Raw genomic sequence first — 26,916 nt, forward strand, 5'->3', positions numbered from 1 at the left:
TGAAAGCCCTTTGATAAGAAACAGTCTACCTCTGAATGCCAATAACTGGAGAGGAAGGGGGGGAGAGTAAACAGCTATAGCTTCCACACCCTGCATGTGGACTTCTTATAGACAACTGACTGGCTACTGTGAGAAACAGGATACTGGGTTAGATGGATGTTGGGTTCGCTATAGTCTTCTCCAAACATATTTATTGCCTGTCTAATGTTTCAATCATTCCCTGCAGTACTCCAGCCATAAAAAGCAAATTATGAGATAATTATACTGGTCCCACAGAACTGAACTGCCACTTAAGAATATGATACTTCAGTGCAGAATTCAGCTATTTTTAAATACATAACCCTATGCCTCCAATTTGTAGGAACCCAAAATCAACTCATAGAGGTACTCAAGAAATGAGGCAAAACAAAACCTAGATTAGGTGCAAGAATTGAGACCCAGGAGGGCTAGGATCTACCAATTATTACCTATATTTGAAGTCAGAGGACCTTTGAAGTCGAGGTTCAGCTTGGCTTGGTTGAAGCACAGAGCACTTGAGAACTCCTTTGTGAGCTATGCTTTGTCTCAGTTCCTCATTATACTGAAAACTACCATCACCCTCACAGGGCTCATTGTGGTGCCATGAACTGGTAAGTCCAGAAGTTACAGACATGTGAACAGTGAGATTGCTTACCTCTTCCACTTCATTTTCATCTGTCTCATCTGCCTCATTTTCCTGCTGTAGCTTCAACCTCTTCTTAAACCCTTCCTTCTCTGGGCTGTAGGAAGAAAAGTACATTTAAGTACTTATTTATTTTTATTCCATCTTTTGGCTGTAAAAGGAGGCTTCCCCAGTGCACCCAACAAAATAAATTCTACAATTAAAATATTACTTCAAGCCATTTACAGTTACTGAGTACGGCATTATTCCATTTGTATCACCAGTGGGAACACCATGATACTGGAATCTGAATAACAACAACAACAACAACAACAACAATAATTTATTATTATTATTATTATTATTATTATTATTATTATTATTATTATTATTATTATTGACCTATATTGTTATAGACCTACATATTGTTCCCTTTGTCTCACTAGCTCTTTACCTGCCAATATTCTCACAAGCCTTCAGCACGAAAAGCCTGTGTAATAGACACCATCTCTGCATAAGGCAAAGGAAAATGAAGGCATGGAATGGTGAAAAGGGGACATTATTATTATTATTATTATTATTGACAAATATTGTTATAGACCTACATATTGTTCCCTTTGTCTCACTAGCTCTTTACCTGCCAATATTCTCACAAGCCTTCAGTACGAAAAGCCTGTGTAATAGACACCATCTCTGCATAAGGCAAAGGAAAATGAAGGCATGGAATGGTGAAAAGGGGACACATTGTTTAAAATAATAAGTGCTGCATCACAGGAACTGGGTGGAGAGTGGGAAGGACAGAGGGCAGATATATTTCTGCACTGCTCAGAAGTTCTGAGTTACCTCTTCCTAGCAATGTAGGTGACAATGGGAAGCTGAGCAAACGCCAGATGCAAATGCCTGTTTTTACCTATTTTTTTGCAGTTTAGTCTCTTTCTTCAGCCGTTCTATGTCCTGCTTGGCCCACTGGAGGATTTCAGAGGCCTCTGCTTCAACAGAGGTGACAGGGCTATTTGACGTTCCCAGACCAGGCCCTGGAGATAAGCCCAAGGCATAAGGAAGCCTGGAAGAAGTCCGAGATAGGCTGCGACGCAGTGACTCATTCATAGCTTCGCTCTCCAAAAGTTTTGTCCTATCAAGAAGATAAAGACCACAGTCACCTGAGAATGTCATTTTGTACTGAGGTGCTAGTGTATAAACAAAAGCACTAACTGCTCACACATAACCATACGAAGCAGTCAATCGGATGCTATTATTTAAGCCTCAAATTCTATGATTAGTGTATCAGCAGATAAAGTAAATCGTGATTTCTTGGTTTAGTCTGCAGCATTATGTTCTGCCACCATTTTGTAGCAACTGGAGCAGATTGTTGCAAGTAGTAGAGATGTGAGCAAGCTGAGAAAAGGCGCTGGAGCAGGAGCTTGCTGAGACAGACATGTTGAATGAGAGACCCGTAAGAAGTACTACTGCTCCCAAATCCACTTATGACTAATTAAGTATCCACTGTCTATCTCCTGAGATCCCAATTGGGGGGAAATTCTGAAAAAAAGCTTGTAAAAAACCCAAAACGATATTGGAAAAAATACACTGAAAAATGAAGAATATATTAAAGTTTAAATTCCCAGTGGAAGCCAAGATCATGCTATTAGGTGTTCTGCCTAACACATTACCAAAATTTTTAGATGGTGACAGTGGCTAGAACGTTTTATGTGGCAAAATGGAAACTAGATGCCTGTCCACATTTAGAAGAATGGGAAACTAAACTTGCTGAATATGCAGTAATGGCAAAATTAACAACCTGTTTGAGAAATAGGTCTATTATGAAATTTGAGGAAAGGTAGAGTGTGTATTATGTGTATTATGCTAGCAGGAGACAAAATTAAAGTAAGAAAATATCATATACAAATGTACGGTAATGAAATAGAAGTATCCGAAATATAAATGGGTTCTTGATATGAAATATATGATAGACTTTCTTTTAAACCATGATATACTACTTATCTATTAAAGGTTCTAACGAATATGTAGAAGTGGTGAAAATATGTTATGTTGGAAACGTGGTAATGATGAAACCAGTGTAGTCAAAATAAATTAGTTATGAAGTTTAAAACTTAAAACTTAAATTATGAATACAATTGTACCCCAACAGAAATAAGAATTAGAATTATTGTATTTTATAGATAATACCTTAAAAATTATAATGAAGTGGATGAAAGGGAAATTATTCTCTGTCCTATACATTATGTACTCAGGGCCATAGCCAGGAATTTTTCTGGGGTGCGCCGGGGGTGCTAATCAAATCGAATTTAATTAATGGAGCTGGGGAGGGAGAGGTTGGAGTAGTTCCTTACTCTGGTTTTAGGCTGGCTCCTCCCTGGCCCCGCTGCCACTGAGCACACGTAGAGGAACCTCCTCCTCCCTCCCCACGCAGGCCTCCCACTCCTTCTCCCAGCAAGCTTTGGTGGGGGTGAGCTCAGCAGCCACACAGGCAGCCTGGGCCCCAGAACCTCTCTGACAGAGAGCTGAAGCAACCCACTGCCTGCAGGAATCCCACCGAGGGCACGTCCCACCCTCCCACCACTCTCCCTTTACCTGGGCTGGCGGGCTGTAATTGCCTCTGGGCAGCAGGCCCCAGCCTGGGAGGCAGAGGCATAAACATCTGGCCATGGGACCAAAACTGGCCTGCCCTCACCCTGCCCATGTCAAATCCCCATCCTGGCCCCTCTAGCTCGGCTCTTGGGCAGAAGGTCCCTGGTGCACCCCCATTGGCGAGTCCCTGGAGGATGGCTGCCAGGACGGCTTGCAGAGTTGTTGTGATGGGGGCATTGCAGATTGGGGGAGGGGGCATCACCCCCAATGCTTCACTCCTGGCTACAGCCCTGTATGTACTAGATGATTCTCTTTGACAAATATAATTATGTCGTACAACCCATTTTTCCCTTTTCTTTTCTGTACCCTCACTGTTTTTCTAAAATAAATAAATAAATAAATAAAAATGGGCTTTAAAAGTGGCACTGTTACTGCTACTATGTTAACCCCAGTGAGAGGAGAGCAACCCAAAACCATCACCCTGAAACAAGGACATTAATAGAGAATCCGGTCCCTTTTATCTATCCGTCTGTCTGCCTATCCATCCTCACCAATAAGACATAAGGCAAGCCTATTTCTAACATTGTCTGGAACCGAGAGGTTCCTTTGAAGAAAAAGAACAGAAAAAAGTGAAAAAGCTAGATGTGATCTTGCTGTACCTAAGTCCCACTGATTTCAGATGGTTAAACACACTTTCACATTCTAACTCAGATTAGAGGGGAAAGTGCTTATTTAGGTGATGTCCATTACCAACAATAATGAAGCAAATTTTGAAAGCATAAGGGACAAACATAATCCACTTGGCTGTGCTACCCAGCTGTAACTCTTCCATTCAAGGAAGCATCTTTCTGTATCCCTGCAGAACTTCAGTTGGGAAGCACCATATATGAAATGTGCAACAACATTATGATAATTTCTTCATAATGCTCACAGTCTAAATATTGTGGTACACAAAAAGCAGGAAGCCATAGGGAAGGAAAGGACTGGCTTATAGTTTCATAGCAGAGCTGGAGCTAGAACTTAAAGGCTATACAGATTTCTTCTCAAGCACCTAAAAAAAGGAGAAAAATTCTATTCACCTGAGCTCCTCAATTTCTCGGATATAGTTCTGGATCAGAGCACCAATAGCCTCATTGCCATCACCTACAGGAACAAAGAAGAAAAGCACCAAGGGTAACTATGTAAAATCTAAGCAGTAAGCCGAGAGAGTCAAAACAAGAATTAAGAAAGGGCTCAAGAAAATCAAAGATGCTTCAGAAAACAGCAAACATGGGGAACTTGCTACAGGCAGCTAAAAAACAGAACTGGATAACAAATATGTGAGACAGCAACAGAGCAGCTCAAAAAAGATGTGGACTGAAGGGCAGAGCTACACGTTGTATGTAGTTTCATGATTATTTTCCCCAGTTTCATACAGAATTTAGCTTCAGGGACTGTGGTGGAAAGGGGAGCGTGGTAATTTACTTGTGCTTCTCAAGCAGTTTTCCTACTGAATATTAACAGCATGAGTACACAGACACTTTTCCCAATAGGAGTAAAAGCAGCCTGGGGTGGTGATTTTTGAAACAGAAAGAGTCTTCCCCCCATCCTTGTTCAATATTGTTCTCCTCATTGTTCCCCCCACTGAAACCACAACCCTTGCAACTGCATTCTGTTAAAAAGAAACAATCAGGAAAAAAACTGTCAAGGAGCTCATACTATACATAACATATAGTTTTTCTGTTCCCCAAAGAAAGTGACAGGAGATAGGGGGAAAATCCTGTAATAAATTCTTTGCAGTATGGAAATTCTTTGCCATATGGACCCACAACAACTTGCTGAGGGCATCTCATTTTCGTCCCCCACTAGTTCCTCTTTCTCTTCCCTGAAAGCTACCACAGCCTCTTCCCTTGTCCTGCTTACTTCTCTCCTTCCGACTCACCAGCCAACCTACCTTTGTCTGCCTCAATATCTTCAGCTTTCCCTCCTTCCTTCCCCCAGCAGCCTCCATCCAGGAAAACTATGGCTGAGTTGCGCAGTGCTGACTACTTGCCCCAGTTGCACAGGAACTTGCAAAGACTTGCAGGTGGTACCTCACTTTCCCCTGGATCCTCCCCATACTACTTCCCCTCTCCCTTCTCCTGGCAATCCCCATATCCTCCTTCTCTCCTTCCCATGCACCAATCAACCTACTTTTTAATCTGCTCCCCATCTTCAGCTGTATTATTTATTTACTTCATTTATACCTTGTCTTTCTCCCCAATAGGGACCCAAAGCAGCTTACATTATTTTCCTCCCCTCCATTTTATCCTCACAACCATCCTGTGAACTAAGTTAGACTGAGAACGTGTGACTGGCCCAAGGTTACCCAGTGAGCTTTTAAAGCAGAGTGGAGATTCAAACCTGAGTCTGCCAGGTCCTAGTATGAAAATCTAGCTACTACACCGCAGTGGCTTTCATGCAGTGGCTACTGTTGAGCAGCTGCAAACAGCCAGTCCAGGGTAAGTCATGAAAGCCACATGGTATCAAGTCACCCAGTGGTTGCTGGCAGGCCTGGCCCTGATGAGTTTTCCATCAAAGCTCAAAACTATCTGAGAAAGAGCCCTGCCCCTTCCCCCTGCCTTTTACTGATAGTGGTTGCTGGCAGGCCTGGCCCTGATGAGTTCTCCATCAAAGCTCAAAACTATCTGAGAAAGAGCCCTGCCCCTTCCCCCTGCCTTTTACTGATAGAAACCAAGACCTAAAGCCTGGCAATGCTGTTGTGGTTATGAGCAACAGTCACCGAGGTCATTCCTTTCTCAAAGTTACAGGCACTGCTTCTATTATGGGAGGGGTTAATTCCCCAAATGTATTTTTAAAGATTTTTCTGCAAACATGAGACTTGCCTCAGGTTTGTAGAAAGAACTGTCTAGTCTGTTCATGGCTCCAATCTCTGGATTAAAGTATCCATAGATTTGGCTGCACTGAGAATTAGATATATTTATTATCTATATAGTAACTGCACAAATCAGAATCAGGAACTTTTAAAAGTCTAAGAAGTTTTTAAAAGTATTCCTCAACTCTTGATAGCAAAACTATGACTGAAGTCTGGGAACATAAAAGTATTATTGTGACTTCAGAATTCTATAGTGCTGAATGTGCTGGCTAAGGAAGTCAACTGGAAATCCCAGCTGGTTCCCCTCTCAATCTCACCTGCCTTGGCAAGAATCAGGTTGGCTTCCTGGCTCATCAGATGGGTGACCCTGACATTGATGGCGTCAATAGCCTCTTGCATGGCCTTCACTCGCATACGTAAGGTGGTGTTCTCCTTCTGCAGCATCGCATTCTCATGGAACAGGTCACTGTATCCTTCAGAGCCATCCTCTCCAATGACACGTTTTCCCTTTGCAAAGAGAAGTGAAAGAAGACACCACAGGGATGGGAAGGAGATAAACAGAAAGTAAGTGAAGGTAGCTGACCACTGCAAAATGGTGCCTCCCAGTCCCAGCCCAGAAAGGCAGTCTAGAAGGATGCCATGATTGAAGGTACTGAAAACCACAGGGAGTTTCAGAGGAATCAACAGAATTGCACTCCCTGTGTCCATCTCCAAGTGCAAGTCATCCACCAGGATGACCAAGACTGTTGCAGTCCTATAGCAAGAAACCAGATTAGAAATATATATAAAAGTCCTAGCGTATTGGCACTTTCTGGCTCTCCCATTGGCTGTGTTGTACATTCCATCAACCATTGGCCCGTCAACCGCCACTCAAGAGTACTTGCATGCCATTGGCTGGGGGCTGGGTCTGCTCCTCTCCCGTCTGAATAAGCTGCCAAAACAGCTGTCTCTCCTGATGAAAACACTTCTACTGCCATTGTTTCGCTCCTCTGCGTCTGGCTGGCTACTGAAACAGCTGTTCCCTGCTCAGGAAGAAGCTTCTACTGCTGCCACTTCTCCTGCTTGGCTCCTCCATGGCTGGCTGGCTACTGAGGTGAGCCACCAGCCGGGCGTCAAACCATTCTCTTCTCCACCTGCCGTGGGGCTCTCTTTCCGCTCAGTGGCTGTTGCTAGGCAACCAAGCTTGCTTCTGTGAGTAAAAACGCAGGGGCTACAGGCCCTTTCCAAGCGTATTTTGGCCTTTGTGGGGAACTCATTGTGGTCAGTCCTGACAAGGGTTGCCAGCTCCAGGTTGGGAAATTCCTGGAGATTTTGTGGTGGAGTCTATGGAAGCCAGAGTTTGGGGAGGGGAGAGGCCTCAGCTGAATAGAATGCCATAAAGTCCACCCTCTAAAGCAGGGGTGTCAAACTCATTTGTTACAAGGGCTGGATATGATATAAATAGGACTTTGTTGGGCCAGGCCATGTGTATCATAAAATGTAATGCCAGGTAGCAAAGATATTAACTTTATAAAGGACACTGACAAACACAATTAAAGGGGTTTTTAAACTTAAAATACAAACATGCTTAAAACAGTAACACTCTTGCCATATTTATTTAACAGTTTTTGATAACTGACACTTCCCAAAACTCCCCCCCCCTTAAAAGATGCCTACCCAAAATGGAAAGGTAGGGGGATAGTGGGATTTGGCAATGCAATTTTTTAAACAAAACTTCAAGGAAAAGCACAAGGATCACAGCAGAAACTAAACATAAAAACTAAAAATATAAAATGCCCTGAGCCTAGGAAAACATGAAATGGCTGGGCACTGCAAGCTCCCCCCCCCCCAGGTCCACTCAGAGTGGCAGTGGCTCTCCAGTGTAAAGTCCCTCTATGGCTGTGGGTTCCCAGGTTATAGAGTACTCAGTCAGACACCTGTTCTCAGGTCATTCAGCAGAGGCAAGCTGGCTCAAAACATCAGCCTTTTACTTGCATACAGACAAAATCAACTGTTGTACAAACACTGGAAAATGAAACTCTACTCCACTGAAATACATTGCAGCTCAAACAAAGTTGAAAAGAAAATGTGAAATGGAGTTTCCATTAAGGTTTCTGGGCCCAGACAGACTACTCTGGGACTGAATGACAGCCCCCAGAGTGGAATTCCATTCCCAGAACACAGCTGCTACTCCCAGGGACCACCATTCCATTCCCAGAGTAGTCTATCTGCATTCTGCATTTTCTTTGCGGCTTTTTTTGTGCTTTTACTCAGAGGCGCCTCCTGTTGGAGGAGAAACTGCAAAGGCAAGGCCCAACCAGCTGGAAAGTTCAGCAGCCCCGATCTCCCTCGGAAGGATGAGGACAGGCAGGGGAGGGGTGGGGTGGAGAAGAGAACCAAGGGCCTGACTAAAGCCCAGGGGGTGGGGCACTTCTGGCCCGTGGGCCTTAGGTTTGACACCCCTGATCTAAAGCAGTTATTTTCTCCAGGGGGGGAGAGATCTGTTGTCTGGAGTTCAGTTGTGATACCAGGTGATCTCCAGGCTCCACCTGGAAGTTGGCTACCCTAGGCCTAGCAGTACCCTCTGGGTGACTTGATGACACCTGACTGGCATGACTTAACTAGGCCTGGCTGCTTGCTCCTGTTTACCAGCAGCAGCCCCCCTAGGACAGTCAGTATGGCATAGCAGTTAGCACCTCAGAGCAGGGTCTGCCAGACCCAGGTTCTTGCTGTGGAAGCAGAACGGGTGATTTCAGATCAGTCACAGACTTTCAGCCTAGTCTACGTCACAGAGGTGTCTTCCTCACAGGCGAAGAGGAGAATGATGTAAGCTGCTTTGGTCCCCACTGTGGAGAAAGACTGTACTTTTCTTCCTGGGGAACCATTGTTGCCTATCTCCAGGTGAAGATCACTCAGGGTGCGTTCAGACGGGGCGTTTCTGCCGGCATAAACTGCACCGGTTGGAACCGGTGCAGTTTATGCCAGCAGAAATGCAATCACACTTACCTCCATCTTCCAGATCCCTCCGGTGGACGCCCGCTCACACGCTGCGAGCGTCGGCGTTTTTTTTTTTAAAAGCAGTTTGAGCATGCGCATAGGCAGCCATTCAAGGCAGCCATTCACAGAATGGCGATTTTTTCCCAACCCCCCCCCCCCCATTACATTTAAACTTTAAAGGTAAGGACTTACCTTTAAAGTTTAAAGCCCAACCTGGCCTCCCTGTAGTCCCGGACTCCTCCGGGAAGTTAAACTAAGGGCTTTTTTCCCCCCCTTAACAAACACTCGGGGTGAAGCTTCGCCCGAGCGCATATCGCTTACTTTTTTTTAAAAAATGGCGGGGAAAAGCTGGAAGCCTCAGGCTTCCGACGGAAGTGTCTCTGCAACGTTGGAGAGCGATCAGACGCCGGGGTGCACCGTTTACAACCGTTGCACTCAGTTTACCACCACGTGGGACCTAGTGGCAGAGTACAACGGTGTAAAGGGCTTTACACTGGTTAGGGACAGGAGGCAGATGTTCGTCGTGTGAACGCTGGTGAGTACACTGGTTGCAACCGGAACCCTAACCGATGTAAAGCCCCCGTCTGAACGCACCCTCAGAATTGCAACTACTCTTCAGATGGCAGAGATCAGTTCCCATGGAGATAATGGTGGATGTGTCATTATACCCTGCTGAGGTCGCCACAGCAAATTGATGCTGATGCCCAGAGCCTCTTTCTACAACTCTTTGTATTTATTTGCACAATGGGCCTTATTCCAAGTATATATATAATTTATATCTGCTATTTTCAGCATCAAGTCCTCAGAACAGGCTACTGCAAAACAAATTCAAAGTATAACATAAAAAAGATTAACATGACCACTAAAAATGTCATCATAAGCATAACCAGTACTAAGCAATGCAGCAATCTATAACTCAAAGGCCTGTTAAAATAAAACAATTCTTTCTGCCTTTCTAAAACAGTCAATAGAGCAGATTTCCCTTGGGAGAGAGATAACTTCATCACTAATGGTGCAGGTCAGTATTGGTATAGACTATGCTTTCTCCACCTCTAGACAGTGATTCAAGTGGGATGACAGAAAAAGTATAGCACATGCCATGGTGGCCCAGGAATCAATTTTCCCAGAATTTGAAGTCATTAATAAAATAATTAAAAGCAAGTTTCTAGCCCTTATGTCTTATTTATTTATTTATTTAATTTTTCAATTTATACCCTGCCCTCCCCTCCAAAGCAAGCTCAGGGTGGCTGTCTGTGAAAATATGACCGAAAACAATGCGTGCTCATAAGGTAGACTAAACAAGTTTTTCAGTGGTACTTGTCCATCCTGAAACTAACAAAACCAGAATAAACTTTGCAGTGTACTGCAGTGACTAGTAACTGGAAGAACCCCATTCTGCCATGAAGTTTGCCCTCAGTCACTAACCTAACTTGCAGTATTGTTGTGAGGCTAAAAAGCGGAAGAGAAAGCGGTGTATTGCACCCTGAGCAATCTGGAGGAAGCAGGATTAAAAAGTGATAGAAAAGGGCAGGATTATCTCCATTTTGTTTCATTTTCTCAATTTTTATACTGATTGCAGAGTCTAGCTGTTCTTGGTGCTGAATTTAGATTTCCTGAGCACAACATTTTATTTTAAATGCACACAACTTTGCCCACAGCACACTGTGGCTGTTACAGGATGACAAGCAGAATCAACACTGCTCAGATTCGTGCCTGAGGCAGCAGACCATAGAGTGCCGTGTTCAGAATTACTGTTGTTCACTGCTGATGTCTCCCTCCTCATTTCCTACAATATCAACAGAGATTAAGAGTTGGTTCTCTGCCCTTTAGGCTAAGAGAGACTTGCCCATGTCCAGAATCAGTCACAGAGATGGAAAAGCTCTGTGGAAAGAAAAATAAGCCAATAAGGCATTTTAAAAGTTTGAACAGATGTGCAGTACTCGATGTGCCTAAAGGGAGAAGTTATCACTGGGAAATGGGAGCCACTTCTGGTGCTGAAGGTTTGTGGTTCAGTTTCCAGCAATGACAAGGGATCAGCAAAACACTTGTGATTTCTCCTCACCGCCTTGTACTCCATGAGTTCCATCTGAAGGCGGGCAATTTCAGCTCGTAGGGCACTGATTTGCTGGCTTGTCTTATCCTGATTCACCACCACTTTGTTCTTGATGTTGCGAGCACGGTTGGCATACTTTAAGGTATTCAGGGTCTCCATAAAATCCCGGTCTGAAGGGCTCACACAGGCAATCATTATGGTTTGGCTATAAAGAGGGAGGGAGAACAGACAGAGATCAAACAGAGGAGGGTTGCTAGTCCTCATGCTCTATCAGCTTTCTCTAAAAGACAGTCACCACGTAGGGGTCAAGCCATTTCCAACATCGGCTTCCACCAAGATACAATTAGGCAGCTCAAGTCCAAGCCTTCCAATTTGCTGAACAGTGTGTGTGGGTTAAAGAAACACACACCAGAAGCAGCTAAGGAGAGTTTGGGCTGGCAAGAATTTTGGACAACCTCAGCTCCTTTTGCTTTAGGCAAATTCCCAATTTTTCTGCTCAGTGGGAGGCAGAGGATCCCAAATCAGAAAGGATGTGCCAGACTAGACAGAGAACACAACAGAAAGAGGGGCAGTTGTTGCAGAAACCAAATTGCGGGAAAAGAGGGGATCATGATGATCCCTTGTTAGGAGGGTCAGCTGCCAAGTCCTGGATAAAAAACAGCTTAGGCCTATTATGTAAGCACCCATTCTGCAGAAGCCAATAATCGTATTTTGAACTTGAGGAGAGAGGGGGGAAAACAAAGCCCAGGATTTATGTATAAAATTATACTCCTTGGAGATATGTTGGGGTTTAGCTGCAGGGCCTCTAATTAACCAAGCCACTGTTCATGGGAGTGTCAGCCATAACACATTACCTAGACCGCCTTCTCACCTGCAACCTATAATGCCTGCAGCCCCACACAAGCACTTCTGTGATATTAGATCTCTTCCCATTACCTGTTGCCACCAAGTGAGTCCTGCAGAAGCCGGGTCAGCTTTGAATCTCGGTAGGGCACATGCAAGGCCTTCTTGCTCTGGTCCCCAAGGGCACTGATGACATTTCCAAGTGCTAACTGCCAAGGGAATGGGCATGTAAGTACATAAGACCGGAAACAATCCTCATCCCCTTTATTTTGGAACCAGACAAACTTCACACAAAAGTTGCAACAGCTCCAAACTTCCGTTTTTGAGATAATGACACAGCTCTGCACGGATGATACTGAAGCCTTTCTTGCTTTGGAAGTGGTTCTTTTTTTGCTCAGGACAAGATCAAGCTGGTAAAAGCCACCAACCTTCCAGCACAAGGATGTACCATATGTCAAGTACCGAAACAGGCTTTCTGTATCACCATCAATGAATGAGAATTCACAGGCTTGACTAATGCACCCATTCAACTCTCATATATATTATTAGCCCTTATGATTATAGATAACATCTTAAATGATGAAAGGAGGTATTGTTAAAAACAGATTAGAATCCTTTTCATGATGCTTTCAAAGGGCTGCAATTGTAATTTCACCTTTCATGGATCTCTGTAACTTCTGCATGGACACTGGCCCCTATTTATTTTTTTCTCTATCAATCTTCAGTTTGCACCTAGAAAGGAATGATTACGTGTGAAATGGCCCTTGGCTCAAATGCCAGTACCACTAAGTGAAAGCCAAACTGTACTCCTATTTCAATATTTCTGCCCAGATGAAATATCTTTACTGCAGTTACTTCAAGCAGAACTTTGGCCCCTATCAATGACATACATTTGCACACAAATAGTTCTGTTTCCTACAGACTGCATGCTATAGCAGACAGCTTGATGCTCAGGTTGCATTCAGAGAGATAATTTATTTATAAACCATGATTTGATCAAACCAAGGTTAGTTTTGACTTCTGAATGCAAACAGTCCAACATTCTGGGGCTTGTTTTGCACCATGCTGAAATTTTAAACTATGGTCTGTTGCTGGTTTGCTAATCACAGATGGTTTGTTGTGGTATCTGAATTCACAAACCAGTTTATTGAGTAACATTGCCCCTCACAGTCACCAGGCTACAGAGGCAGCAGCATAAGGAGGAAGTCTTCCATGCCTGGAGGCAGGAAAGGCAAGAAGCAGAAAACTGAGATTTGTTGCTTATATCTGATAGACTAGCCAGTTTGTTGCACAAGCCATGGTTCAATCCAGCTATGTGATTTCTGAATGCATGTGCATTGATGACTAGATCAAGCCAGAGTCTGAGGAGACTTAAAAACACTAAGCATCTGAGATGAGAACTAGTTGGTCAGGCACCTGCCCCCACACCCAATTCTGACCCATCTCTATAATGAAAGCCCCAAATGCTATAAGAACATAAGAGATGCCAATGTTGGATCAGGCCAAAGGCCCATCCAGTCCAACACTCTGTGTCACACAGTGGCCAGAAATACCAGTGCCATCAGGAGGTCCATCAGTGGGGCCAGGATACTAGAAGCCCTCCCACTGTTGACCCCCCAAGCACCAAGAAGACAGAGCATCACTTGCCCCAGAGTCCCTATCTATACTTTGTGGCTAATAGCCACTGATGGACCTCTGCTCCATATGCTTATCTAATTCCCTTTTGAAGCCGTCCATGGTTGTAGCTGCCACCACTTCCTGTGGCAGTGAATTCCATGTGTTAATCACTCTTAGGGTGAAGAAGTACTTCCTTTTATCCGTTCTAACCCGACCGCTCAGTGATTTCATGGAGTGCCCACGAGTTCTTGTATTGTGAGAAAGGGAGAAAAGTACCTCTTTCTCTACCTGCTCTTTCCCATGCATAATCTTATAAACCTCAATCATGTCACCCCTCAGTCGTCGTTTCTCCAAGCTAAAGAGCCCTAAGCGCCTTAACCGTTCCTCATAGGGAAAGTGTTCCAACCCTTTTATCATTCGAGTTGCTCTTTTCTGCACTTTTTCCAAAGCTATAATATCCTTTTTAAGGTGTGGTGACCAGAACTGCACACAGTATTCCAAATGAGGTCTCACCATTGATTTATATAGGGGCATTATGATATTGGCTGATCTGTTTTCAATACCCTTCCTAATAATCCCCAGCATAGCATTGGCCTTCTTTATTGCAGTCACACACTGTCTCGACATTTTCAGTGAGTTATCCACTACAACTCCAAGATCTCTCTCTTGATCAGTCTCTGCCAGTTCAGACCCCATCAACGTGTATTTATAGTTAGGATTTTTGGCTCCAATGTGCATCACCTTGCACTTGGCCACATTGAACCCCATTTGCCATGTTGACGCCCACTCGCCCAAAATTGACAGATCCCTTTGGAGTGCCTCACAATCCTCACTGGTTTTCACCACCCCGAACAACTTTGTATCATCCGCAAATTTAGCCACTTCACTGCTTACTCCCATCTCCAAATCATTAATGAACAAGTTAAAAAGCAGTGGACCAAGTACTGATCCCTGCGGTACCCCACTGCTTACCACCCTCCACTGAGAAAATTGCCCACCTACACTCACTCTCTGTTTTCTATGAACTAGCCAGTTTTTGATCCATAAAAGGACTTGTCCTTCTATCCCATGATTTTTGAGCTTACTTAGGAGCCTTTGATGAGGAACTTTATCAAAAGCTTTCTGGAAGTCAAGGTAAATAATATCTATTGGATCCCCCTTGTCCACATGTTTGTTCACCCCCTCAAAGAACACTAACAGGTTAGTGAGACAAGATCTTCCCTTACAGAAACCGTGCTGAGTCTGCCTCAATAGGTTTTGTTCATCTATGTGCCTACTAATTCTTTCCTTAATAATGGTTTCCACCAATTTACCCGGTATCGACGTCAGACTGACTGGCCTGTAATTTCCCGGATCTCCTCTGGAACCCTTTTTAAAGATGGGAGTGACATTAGCTACCTTCCAATCCTCAGGAATGGAGGCAGATTTTAAGGAAAGATTACATATCTTTGTCAGGAGATCTACAAGTTCACATTTGAGTTCTTTCAGAACTCTCGGATGTATGCCATCTGGGCCTGGTGATTTATCAGTTTTTAAGTTGTCTATCAGTTTTAGGACCTCCTCTCTCATCACCTCAATCTGACTCAGGTCTTCCAACACCCCTCCTGAAATCAGTGGTTCTGGAGTGGGCAAGCACTTCTCATCTTCCACAGTGAAGACGGAGGCAAAAAATGCATTTAGCTTCTCAGCCATTTCCCTATCATCCTTCAATACTCCTTTTACCCCTTGGTCGTCCAAGGGCCCCACTGCCTCCCTGGCTGGTTTCCTGTTTCTAATGTATTTGAAGAAAGTTTTATTGTTGGTTTTTACGTTTTTTGCTATATGCTCCTCATATTCCCTTTTTGCCTGCCTGACCTCAGACTTGCATTTTATTTGCCATAGCCTGTGTTCCGTTTTATCAGCCTCACTGTGACTAGCTTTCCACTGCTTAAAGGAATTCTTTTTACTTTAAATGTTGAACTCAATAACATTATGATCACTGTTCCCAAGCGGTGCAATCACTTTTACATCTCTCACCAGGTCTTGAGTGTTACTTAGGACCAAATCAAGGATCACCTCTCCCCTGGTAGGTTCCGTGACCATCTGCTCCATAGCACAGTCATTTAGAGTGTCTAGAAACTCAATCTCTTTTTCTCGACTAGATTACATATTGACCCAATCAATGTATGGGTAGTTAAAATCACCTATTACGACACAGTTTTTTGTCTAGTTGCTATCTTTAATTCATTCATCATTTTATAATCCTCCTCTATCTTTTGATCTGGTGGGCGATAACAAACTCCCAGTGTTAAGTTTCCTTTTGGGCCCGACTCCCCTATTTTACCTCGGACACTTCTAGCATTTGTATAGAAACAGCTACAATTTCCCATACAAGTTAAGCCTGCAACCTTCCTCTTGCTATCTCGAGACCTTGTCAGGCAGTCCATGTCACTAGCCATGGTCTCAGTGGACAATTTCAATCCACCTCCCTGTAGAAAAGCAACAGCTACCCCCTCATCTCTCTGAGATGACCCAACCCGAACCAGAGACTTTTCATCTCCTGTTGGCTTTTCCCCAAAAGCCACAATTATACCAAGCCACGTTATACCAAGCCACAATTGATGGAGATCCCTTCTTTGGCTCTCTCGCCTGTAGCTCCAGTTCGTTTCAACCTCTCTGAGCCAGCCAGATCAACAAAGTGGAATTTGGCAGTTCGTGTCTCATACTCGTTAGCAGGTTCAGATCCCTCAAGGAGGCTGCTTGTCTCTCCGTTTACCTGGAATCCAAACCAAGAACCAGCATCAGCTCTCATCAATTTTGCCAGAGTTACACTCTACTGCATAGACAGCTGTTTTGCCACAGATCAGAAAGTGTCACCACAGAATTCCCACATGCGCCCATCTTTAAAGGTCCTGAAGTGAATTCCTACTTCCTATTCTGAACTAAGAGGAAGCTAAGACAAGATTGCTTGTTCTAGTAAAAAACATATACACACCCCAGACCTGATTGGCCAAAGGCTCTCATTGCATCACCATTTCTTGAGAGTCTTCCACCCCTTACAAATAAGGGAGAGAACATAATCCTCTTTTATGGCCTTACCAAGTGCACAGGAGAGCACACTCGCATTTGGCAAAGGTAGATGGTGAAGATTGCATGGGAGCGAGAGCTCTGGACATTCATCTGGGTGCTGGCTGTGGTTCGGGATAGAGCTCCCTGCTTCAGGCACTGAATCAGCTGAAATGGCAGAAGGGACATATTGTCTATCCACATGCAAAGCAAGACACACACAAATGCAAACCGCTCCATTTCTTAACCTCACATGAATAGGCTGCAGTACTACTTCCTCTGGACACTATTTCATCACTAGCTCTTGCAAAAATCACCCCTCCAAACATACACATACCAGGCTACAACAAACAGATGGGACATACAACTGAGTGTCTATTTCTCTTGTTTTTAATGAAATGATGCCTTGGAGACTAATGGAGTGGAATGGAAGAATGGACCGGGAAAGGGGGAGAAAGAAGGGTTTATTTAATTTTTCCTCCAATGGCTGTTTTTCCATCAAAAAAACCATACCCCAAACTACTACTCCCTCTACAGGAAAACAATCTGGAGAATTCTGTGCTCCTTAACCATCCAAAATATAAAAATGTCAGCTGGCATATAAAAGGAAGAGGGGAAGACATTAAGGAATTTAAAAAAGATGGGGAAGTGATTGCAGAAAATTCAGGGGTTCTGTATTATCATTAATTTAAAACATTTATTATTATATTCTTAGACTCAAAGCTGACAATGCGACAATACTCAAAAAAGTAAGATAGTCAGAAGGTAGAAGGATTTGACAGTCAACTAATCGATAAAAGGTGGACTATGCTCCAGACTCCACCCAAACAAAGGCATATCAACAGCTAAGTATGTCATACAGAATGGCAGCATTTCAGTGAGATTGGGGTACAGCTACGGAGGAAGAACAGTTTTGACAAATTCGGTCTCTCAGTACTTACACAGGATGGAACAGAGACACTAATAGATTGCTCTTGGAGCAGATGCTCAAGATCATTTAAACAGATTTATTACCTGTTAGCATCCTTCAGTGATAGCAGAAGGACAGAATCCCCCCCCACACACACACATCCTTCCATCTTTCAGATGCATGTTTAAGGGTGAAGACAGATTATTGTGAGCACAGAATTGGGAGGTAGTGGCTACTCGAGACTAATAAATATGAAATAGAAATGTAAAATAATATGTATAAAGAACGAGGTCACCTACCTCGTCCTGCGAGCCAATGAGACGAGATGTGACACCAGTAGTGTAGATACCACCACTGGCATCCTCATGTATTTTGATGTTTGATTTCCGGTGGCGGGAGTCAGGGTCCCGTGTGCTATCAAAAAGATCCAGGATCTCTTCATTGTACAACTGAGCAAAGACACAAACCAAAATGATTTGACATAAGGTTGTTAGATTATCAAAGAGCTCACCACTACAGAACTAATACAGTGAGTAAGTCCTTTGGCACTGAGAATGCCTTGAAGATCAACTCAGGGCTAATACTACCACTGGTGACTACAACAGCAAAGGCTGTGTGGGAATTAACCAGTCTACAATTGTGTGCTGCAAAAATTCTAGAATTCTTAACACAAATAAATTGTTTAAAAGCAGGTACATCTTGGGTTACAAAATATCTGTTAATAGGAATTCTTATCACTGTCCAGTTTTTTTGGCCGTGGGGGGAAGATAACAACACTGACAGCAAAGGCTAAGATTAACAGAATACTGTGGAGCCAGGTGGGTGAAGGCTACAGGATGAAGCATGGGAAAGTACTGTGCTACATGTTATCTACCTCATTAATACCCCCACTTTCCCTCCCCAATGGCAATCCAAAGTAGCTTACAACATTATCCCCTTACCTATTTTTCCTGACAGCATCCATGTGAGGTAGATTAGGCCCAAGGCCACCCAGCAAGCTTCCATGGCAAAGCAAGGATTTGATCCTAGTCCAGCCACTACACCATGCTGGCTCTAACATGAGATAGTTCATTTGTCTGATGGACCTACCAAAACTTAGAAGGAGAGCCTGAAACTCAAACTAGACAAGACAGAGATTGTCTTGTCTTTCAAAACTAAATTACTGCTGCTGAGGACCCCAATTCAGATGAAGGCCATAGAGAGTCAGGGGCTTTTGCTCTTGCACACCTTCATGGTTGTGCAAATGAAACCTCACCCACACACTATTATCAGCCCCATAAAGGGTGTGGTGGAGACTAGAAACCCAGCATGGCATAGTGGCTAGAGTGTCAGACTAGGACCAAGGAGACCCAGGCTCACATCCCCACTCATCCATGGAAACTTGTTGGGTGACCTGAGGCCATTCACACACTCTCAGCCTAAGCTATCTCACATGAAACAACTTTCTCCAAAAACTATGTGGTTCAACTTGGAGTGCGGCTGCTACAACACTTAGGTGCTCAGCTTTGGGGTTGGTGTATAGTACTGTGGAATACGGTGCCTCAGTGTGGCTCAACAGCCCCCATGTCCACAAATGTGATGTCCAACTCAATGCAACAATGAGAACCATTAGCAGGTGTATTTAAACCCACTCCAACCTACTGGCTACCCACGGTGTGCCACATCACTCCCCCACATCTCCAAAGACAAGATGCTTTTCTTCGTCAATATAGAAAGATAACTGAAAACAGAGAGTTGCTCATCCACAAAGACATGGATGGTGCGGGCCTATCCAAACTAAGATCCTGACACCCAGCAATAAGATCGTCACAAATCCTGAAATCACAAAATTTCAATCTAGGAAATGAATGATCACAAACTTGGATACAATCAGTTCCACTCAACACCCATAACCTGATAAACACCAACAAGAGGCCCTCAGGATTTGACTTGCCACATAAAGTATGGAAGATGGCTAACAGAATACAAACAGGCTTTGGCAGTTGTGCAGACCTGTTGTTTAAATGGGGCAAAATACCAGGACCTGAATGAGACTGTGGTGCAGCCCACCAAACTATGGCTGATTTCGCACTAGAGCTGCCTCGATGTTGCGCTGCCGTTTGCCCTGATACTATTGGTCAATTTCACACCCAAAGCCGCGGGGCTGCATTTGACCCGCAGCTTCGCCCGATTTCCTCTGCAGTTTCGTGATCCTCAAAAAACAGGATCACGAAACTGCGGGGGAAATCGGGCAAAGCCGCGAGTCAAAATGCAGCCCCGCAGCTCTAGTGCGAAATCAGCCTATTTTCCATCTGTTACAGGAATGTGAGCATCGTGCCTTCTAGGGAGATGTGACAGAGCTCTTTGAACTCTCCCCCGCTGCAATTGACTGGATTGAAAATTTAGATATTAGTATTTAGGGGGATTATCCAACTGGTCTGCACACTCATTATATCAACCTGGTTACGTATTTTATATTAAGTTACCTGTGTATAACTCTGCCATACGATAAACAAATAATACCTATCTCACAGGGTTGTTGTAACGATTAAATGAAGAAAGAATGCTGTAAACCATTTTGGGTCCCCACTAGGGAGAAAGGTGGGATATAAATGAAGTAAAATATTCTTTAAAAAAATACAAGTCACCTTCTTATTCCTTTAAAGGCAAATAACAGCAGAGGGGCTCAGTTAGTGAAGCCATGAGGAGAAGATAGGGTTAACCCAAACTGTCTCTATGAACCCAATCTGAGTCTGGGTCCACATGGCTGTTGTTTAGCTTTTACATACTAAAAGAGATCACTCACACCCTAGAAAGTTAAGAACATAAGAGAAGCCAATGTTGGACCAGGCCAATGGCCCATCCAGTCCAACACTCTGTCACACAGTGACCAAAAATAACCATAGACCAGAAATTGGTCGAGGAGGTCAGGGGGTTATGGCTGGCATTTTTCTGTAAGTGTAATCTATATTAGAGAGAAGAATCCTTACCCTTTACCTTTTTCCTCCCTAGTCCTCCTTGCTGCTAAGAAGATATTTGTATTACGTTCTGGAACTCTATGCTCTAAGAACTAACTATGTTGTTGCAGGACCTAAATAAGACAGGTAGTCAGCTTTGTTATTTTTGTGCTTTTATACTGCCAAGGAGCTGCTGTGACTCAAGTGGTTAAGACGCTGAACTGCAGGCTGTGGAAGGTCAGTAGTTCAGCAGTTTGAGACCCAAGTTGCCGCATGACGGAGTGAGCTCCCGTCTCTAGTTCCAGCTCCTGCCAACCTAGCAGTTCGAAAGCAAGAAATTGCAAGTAGATAAATAGGTACCACTTCGGTGGGAAGGTAACAGCGTTCCGTGCGCCTTGGTGTTTAGTCATGCCGGCCACATGACCACGGAAGCGTCTTCAGACAGCGCTGGCTCTTCGGCTTTGAAACGGAGATGAGCTAGAGTCGGATTTGACTGGCTTTTGAGCAAGGGAACCTTTACCTTTACTGCCACTAAACTATGCCTTGTTTTTAATACCTTTTCTTGAATTTCTTCAATAAAACTTTTTTTTTTTTGGCTTTACAGTATGTGTTACTTGGGGAGTTACTGAGACCAAACCCAGGTAAAGCTTGGTTACATTACTACACCAAGGCAGGGTCAGCCTTGACAGCACTTCACCTCTGGAACACCCCCCACCCTACCCCAAGGCTCACCTAGCATCTTCTTCACTTTCTTTTAGGCACCAAGCCAAAACAAACACATGCTTTTACATTGGCTTTTAATTAGGGGTTTTATCTTATTAGCTGCCTCTGTCTTATGGATAGTTTTTATGCTGTTTATGTCCAATGGCTTGTTTTTAATGGTTTATTTTATGTTTTTACATTATTGTAATTGTAATCTTCCTCCAGTAGGACTCTGAAGAGAAGGCACAGAAATATCATAAATAAAATATAAATAAAATAATTAGAAGCATGGCCCATCTTGTAATTTGCATTTGACCCTAGACCCCTGCTGATGGCATTCGGTGCCCAGCCCTGCATTTTCTGGGGTTGGAATGGAAAATCCACCTCCATTCTTCAGCCCTAGGCAAATGCACATTTATGTGCTCTCCCTCTCACACACTGCCATAACCCCATCTCCACACAAACATCCATGCACCTACCTCCAAAAACTGTGCACTGACTTTGAACTCTGGTGCGGGTACACCCTGTTCCTGTGCAGACCGCTTGCGCTCTTCTATGCCACTAAACAAGTGTTTAATGGCCCGTGGGATTATGCCAAGCTCCTCTTCAGAAATGTTCATGTCAAAGCCAGTGCCCATGGTATAAGTCTTACCTGCACCTGTCTAGAAAGAGAATAGCATAGGTGTTTTATGAAGATGCCTCAAGACCAAAACATCATTGTCATGTAGTGACACAGAATGCACCTTTGAGGTTCCATTACTCAGTATACACCTTGTCCCCCTCTGTAATTCCAATTTAGAAACACCTAACTCTTCTTTGCTCTGGTGATTAATCCAACAGTCAGAATTCTCTTTGGTGAAAAAGATACCCTTTTTAAAAGTGAACCATTTTAAAATTAAAATTGAGCTCTTGATAATCTAGGGTAATTTAGAATCACTTCATTTATTTGTGCAATTCTTTTAAACAACATTTTACAAGGCATTCCTTTTACACCCAATTCATTCCTTTCAGATTCTCTCCCTAAGGGCTCTTCCTGTGGGCTGGTGACCGCCAGTGGGGTCCAAGGGCTAGGGCACTGTGTTGTGACATGTAAATTCTCACACTGCTTGCTATAAAACTCACTGGGTGGCCTGGAGCAAGCTACTGTTTCTCAGCCTAAACTATCTCCAAAGTTTAATGCAAAGCCAAAATTGCACTCTGAGATAGAATGGCTCTTGGAAAATAACTGGTACAACAAACAAATAAAGATGCAGCTAACAACATATGAAAAAGAAATTATAAAAAGATGCGTTACCCACATAAGATATACAGAAACCATCAGAGTTAATTTATCAATCAATAAAGGCCAGGTCAATTAGTAAAGGGCACTTCAAACAAGAAACTCTTAGCACATGTGCAGAAACTCATCATCAAGACCACTGGGGTCATAGCACACAATCATTTGGTCTTGTATAAGCAGCAGATAGTATAAATCATGGCAGTGGCTAGAGTGCCAAACTATAATCTGGGACATTCCGGTTTGCTTGTTTATATATTTATCTTTATTTGCTTCATTTACACCACCCTCTTCTCCCCAGATTGGTCACATTATGAAAAGACAAGAGTCACTGGAAAAGACAATAATGCTAAGAAAAGTTGAAGGCAGCAAGAAAAAAGGAAGACCCAACATGAGAGGAACTGCATGATTCAAGGAGGCCATGGCACTCAATTTGCAAGACCTGAGCAAGGTGTTAATGATAGGACATTCTGGAGGCCATTAATTTGTAGGATTGCCATGGGTCAGAGGCGACTTGATGGCACTTCACACACACACACACACACACACACACACACACACTTTCTCCCCAATGGGGACCCAAAGCCGCCTACATCATTCACTTCTTTTCTAATTTATCCTCACAACAATCCTGTGAGGTGGGCTAGGCTAAGTGTGTGTGATAGAGAATTCAAATCCTTACTCTGCCATGAAAGCTAGCTGGGTTACCTCGGGTCAGTCACACACTCTCAGTCTAACCTACTTCACAGGCTTGTTATGAGGCCACTTTGGGTTCTCACTTGGGAGAAGAGTGGGGTATAAAATATTCTGCTCATGGCAAAGATCAAGAAGAGGGTAAAGGAGTTCCATACCTGGCCATATGCCAACACCGTAGCATTGTAACCCTCGAAGCAGCCTTCGATGAGTTTGCTCACACAGGTTGTGTAGATCTGTTCCTGCCACGTATCCAGATCGAAGACAAAGTCGTAGGTAAAGGCTTTGTCCTTTCCCAGGAGGACCTGGGGTTCGCCAGGCGTCACTGATGTGCAGATATGACATCCTTCGATCTTCTCCTTTGGCATCTGAGGACGGATCCTGCAAAAAATAAATAAATGAGGACAATTATTCCCTAAATAATTTTTAGGAGAGAACAGGGAGATCCCACTCCACCTTCTATTCCATGTTATAAACACCACAGCCAGAGAGGCTTCTGATGTCAGCCAAGACACAAAATTTAATCTAGGTTGATTTCAGTTAGGCACAGTCTCACTGTACAATACTCTCATGTACATGTGCCACAACAAGTCAATTTACCAAGTACCTGGAATAAGCTATGTCAATATGCTCTGCTACATCAATAATATGGACCAACCCCCCCCCCCCCCACTTTACCAAAGCAGAACAAGCAAATTGTCCTATGGTACTTTAAATACTAACATGGCTTGGAGTAGAGCTCACTTCATCACTTCCAGGTAGCGTAAAGTGTTTATCTTCTGTTGGCAAATATATTACACAGAGAGAGAGAGAGACATATACAGACAGGAATAAAGAAAAGCATCAGCACTGAGGCTAAAGGGCCATGAAATGAAAGAGGTACAGACACAAAGCAAGATAAGATTAGTACAATGACAATTTTTTTAAAAAAAATAGTATTTTTGGTATTAGACCCCAGGCAGGGGGACACAAGGCAGGATTAACTGAGCCAGTCCCATGACCTCCGTCATATCCCTGGACTCTGAGGGTCTACAGCCACCATTTTGATACACAAACATGAACTTAGCATCTCATTCCTCCAGCTACTGTTTCTGGTGACCCCTCCTGCCTTGAACAATATTGAGTTAAAGAGAAAGTTCAGAGAACCATAACATTAGTGTGCTTTTCCCAAACAAGGCTTTGGGCTTCATTTTCTTGAACAGCAGGATTCCATGCTGATTTACAAGTAACTGCTGAAATTCTGTGGGGTGAATTTAAAAATTCATTTAAAAAAAAGAAAAAAAAGAAAGGAGTTCATAACATGGCACTGTGGGGAGGGGGGAATGCTGAACCAAATGTGGGAGAAATCACTGCTACAGGTCTTACTGGGTATGCACAAACTCTTGGTCATACCTAATGTAATACTTTGGAATTTAGCCTTAAAAGTCCATTTATGTGAAAGCTGCAATTGCTAGGCACTCTCCTTCTTTGGCGAAATTGCCCCAATGGCTAATTACTAAATCAACCATAGTTTAGAGACCGGATGGAGATATCTCCTGGAGGATCAGGCTGGCAGGACAAGGCTGTCTCATTACCCCCCCACCCCACCCCAATCCTGGAAAGCTTAACACCCCCCACCTCCTGCACCTGGAAGAACTGACAGCTTTGCATCCAAGCAGCTAAGCTATTACTCTAGTAACTGAGGCTTAAGAAGTCACAAGGTGACTGGTAACAGCACTAACATGACCTGGCAGGTGTCCCCCTTCTGAGTTGTTGTGTCACAGCTTGGTGAACACAAGAGTGCCAGAGGCACAAAGGGCTTTATTCATCCAATACAAGGACCTCACAAATCCGCATTAGAAAAGACCCATTGATGGCTCCTTCCATTCCAAGTCCTTCATGCAAGCTGTTGCCTTTATTTGCCCTCTCCTCCTCTTTTTTGGGGGGGGTAGGATATAAACTGGTACTTGCTCAAAAGGCCACGGAGGCTTAACCCTGCTGTGTGTGGGCTGGGGGTATTAGGCAAGGAGGGGTCATACTAGAACTTGTTTTAATACCCTCACAGTGGTACCATCTGCCACACTCCCTTCACTGAGATATGGTGGGGATATGCCACCTTAGCAAGGTCCTCTAAGCATAGATAGATACTACTGGGCTTGAACCAAAGTGTATATGCAGAGAGAATGCACTGCAAAGTAGGCTTGTGTTTCTATCAGGGTTTTGAGGAAGGGTCGCAAATTAGCACAGTGGAAATGCATCATGAATGTGCTGACCTTGCACAAAGAAAGGTTTTGTCTGGTCTTCTCTGTGATGGCTGAACCCTTCAAAGGCTGATCTTCCATTTGACAAAAACAGCCACCTAAAAAATGTGTAGATGGTGATGGACATTACCTTGCACTTCATTTTGGAGCTCACAGTACCAGTTCAGCACTGCTCTAAACCTCTGCAACCTTGATTACTCATTCACATTACACATACGTTCATCAGTTGTCCAAGAAAAAAGATGTAATTGATGCAACAATAGTTTAGTAGTGTTTCAAACCAAGAACTGGGATAGAAGCATAAGATCTTTCTACAACAAAAGGCTGTTTGCAAACCCAGTGTCTCAGCTGTCTCATAGGAACTAGGCACAAATCAAGGGTTGAGCACACCAAATAATGTCTTATGAAAGGTGGGGTACACTATGCAACTCAAACTCTAGCCAAGCAGGCAAGAATTACTGTCTCCTTTGATAAATCTACAAGCCTTCTGCAGATTTTATATTGTACTCTGAACACACAAACTGGAAGCATGTGAAACACACTTGTCAGGAGCATGTGAATCTCCATAATACACCTGATATCTGTGGTCAATATCATGCATAAACATATAAAGCTTCTTTATACAGAATTGGTCCATCAAGGTCAATATTTACTATTCTGATTGGCAGTGGCTACCCAGGTTTTCAGGCAGAGGTCTTTCACATCTCCTGCTGCTTTTTAACTGGACTGAACCCAGAACTTTCTGCATTGCACGCCACCCCATCTTGTGTGAACTGGGCAACACACGGATTTTCCATGCATATACAGATTCCATTCATACAAGCCAGAACACTGGAAAATCAGGGTTCTGGTTCATATGAACAGAAGCTGTACAGACGTGGAAAAACCACACCTTGCGCAGTTCACATGACATGGTGACTTTTTTCATTCACAAGAGAGAGATGGGGATCATACCTTATTTGTTACCAAGGTAACCTGCTCAGTTTTCTTGTTTTAGTCTGTAAATATGAGGACTAGAAACTCAAGAGATGGGCAAGTACAGTCTGGAACAGTGGGCCCCCAGTTCTTGTGAAACGGAATGTTTCATGTGCAGAGGAGTATGATTACAGCAGCCTCTGCAAGAGATATGCTGTGCATCAGCAAACCCACTGCATATCCTGTGACTGATTTTCACAGAGAACTTTATGCAAATTGAGAGGCTGCTCCACTGGTACCCCATGTGTCCCTTCTGTGTCAGCCAGGATGGAAAAGCAGCAGTCCCCATGACATGATTGCCATGACAACTGAATCTCCGCAAAAGGAGGGGGAGGAGACAGACAACCCAAAAAGGGAGCAGCACACTAACACACTATACAAAACACCACTTAGGCAATTTCTCCAGTAACCCTGACACATACAATGGTCTGGCTGTTCAGCTCCATCAGCAAAAGCCAACATTTATAGAGAGGGGAACAAATTGGGCTGGCATCCAAAGCACAAATGGGCTCTCATCTTATAGTGAAAGCCATGGCCTCAAGGCCAAGACGAAGATTTTTCCCTTTG

General features: G+C 43.7%; 1 protein-coding gene across 1 annotated transcript in view; it reads right to left on the bottom strand.

The window, feature by feature from the left end:
- Positions 1-26,287, bottom strand: part of KIF21B (kinesin family member 21B) — a 63,780-nt gene extending 37,493 nt beyond the window's left edge. The window contains exons 1-12 of the mRNA XM_015411819.1: positions 26,199-26,287; positions 23,293-23,515; positions 21,645-21,827; positions 17,827-17,976; positions 16,651-16,785; positions 16,160-16,327; positions 12,049-12,164; positions 11,122-11,317; positions 6,401-6,590; positions 4,309-4,372; positions 1,551-1,772; positions 674-758 (exon numbers count right to left, since the gene is read on the bottom strand). Coding sequence (XP_015267305.1) covers positions 674-758; positions 1,551-1,772; positions 4,309-4,372; positions 6,401-6,590; positions 11,122-11,317; positions 12,049-12,164; positions 16,160-16,327; positions 16,651-16,785; positions 17,827-17,976; positions 21,645-21,827; positions 23,293-23,515; positions 26,199-26,287 — 1,821 coding nt within the window. The remainder of the gene's footprint in view (positions 1-673; positions 759-1,550; positions 1,773-4,308; positions 4,373-6,400; positions 6,591-11,121; positions 11,318-12,048; positions 12,165-16,159; positions 16,328-16,650; positions 16,786-17,826; positions 17,977-21,644; positions 21,828-23,292; positions 23,516-26,198) is intronic.
- Between the last annotated feature and the right edge of the window lie 629 nt (positions 26,288-26,916).

This window comes from Gekko japonicus, unplaced genomic scaffold (genome assembly GCF_001447785.1).
Source record: "Gekko japonicus isolate JY-2015 unplaced genomic scaffold, Gekko_japonicus_V1.1 scaffold309, whole genome shotgun sequence".
Classification (NCBI taxonomy): Eukaryota; Metazoa; Chordata; class Lepidosauria; order Squamata; family Gekkonidae; genus Gekko; species Gekko japonicus.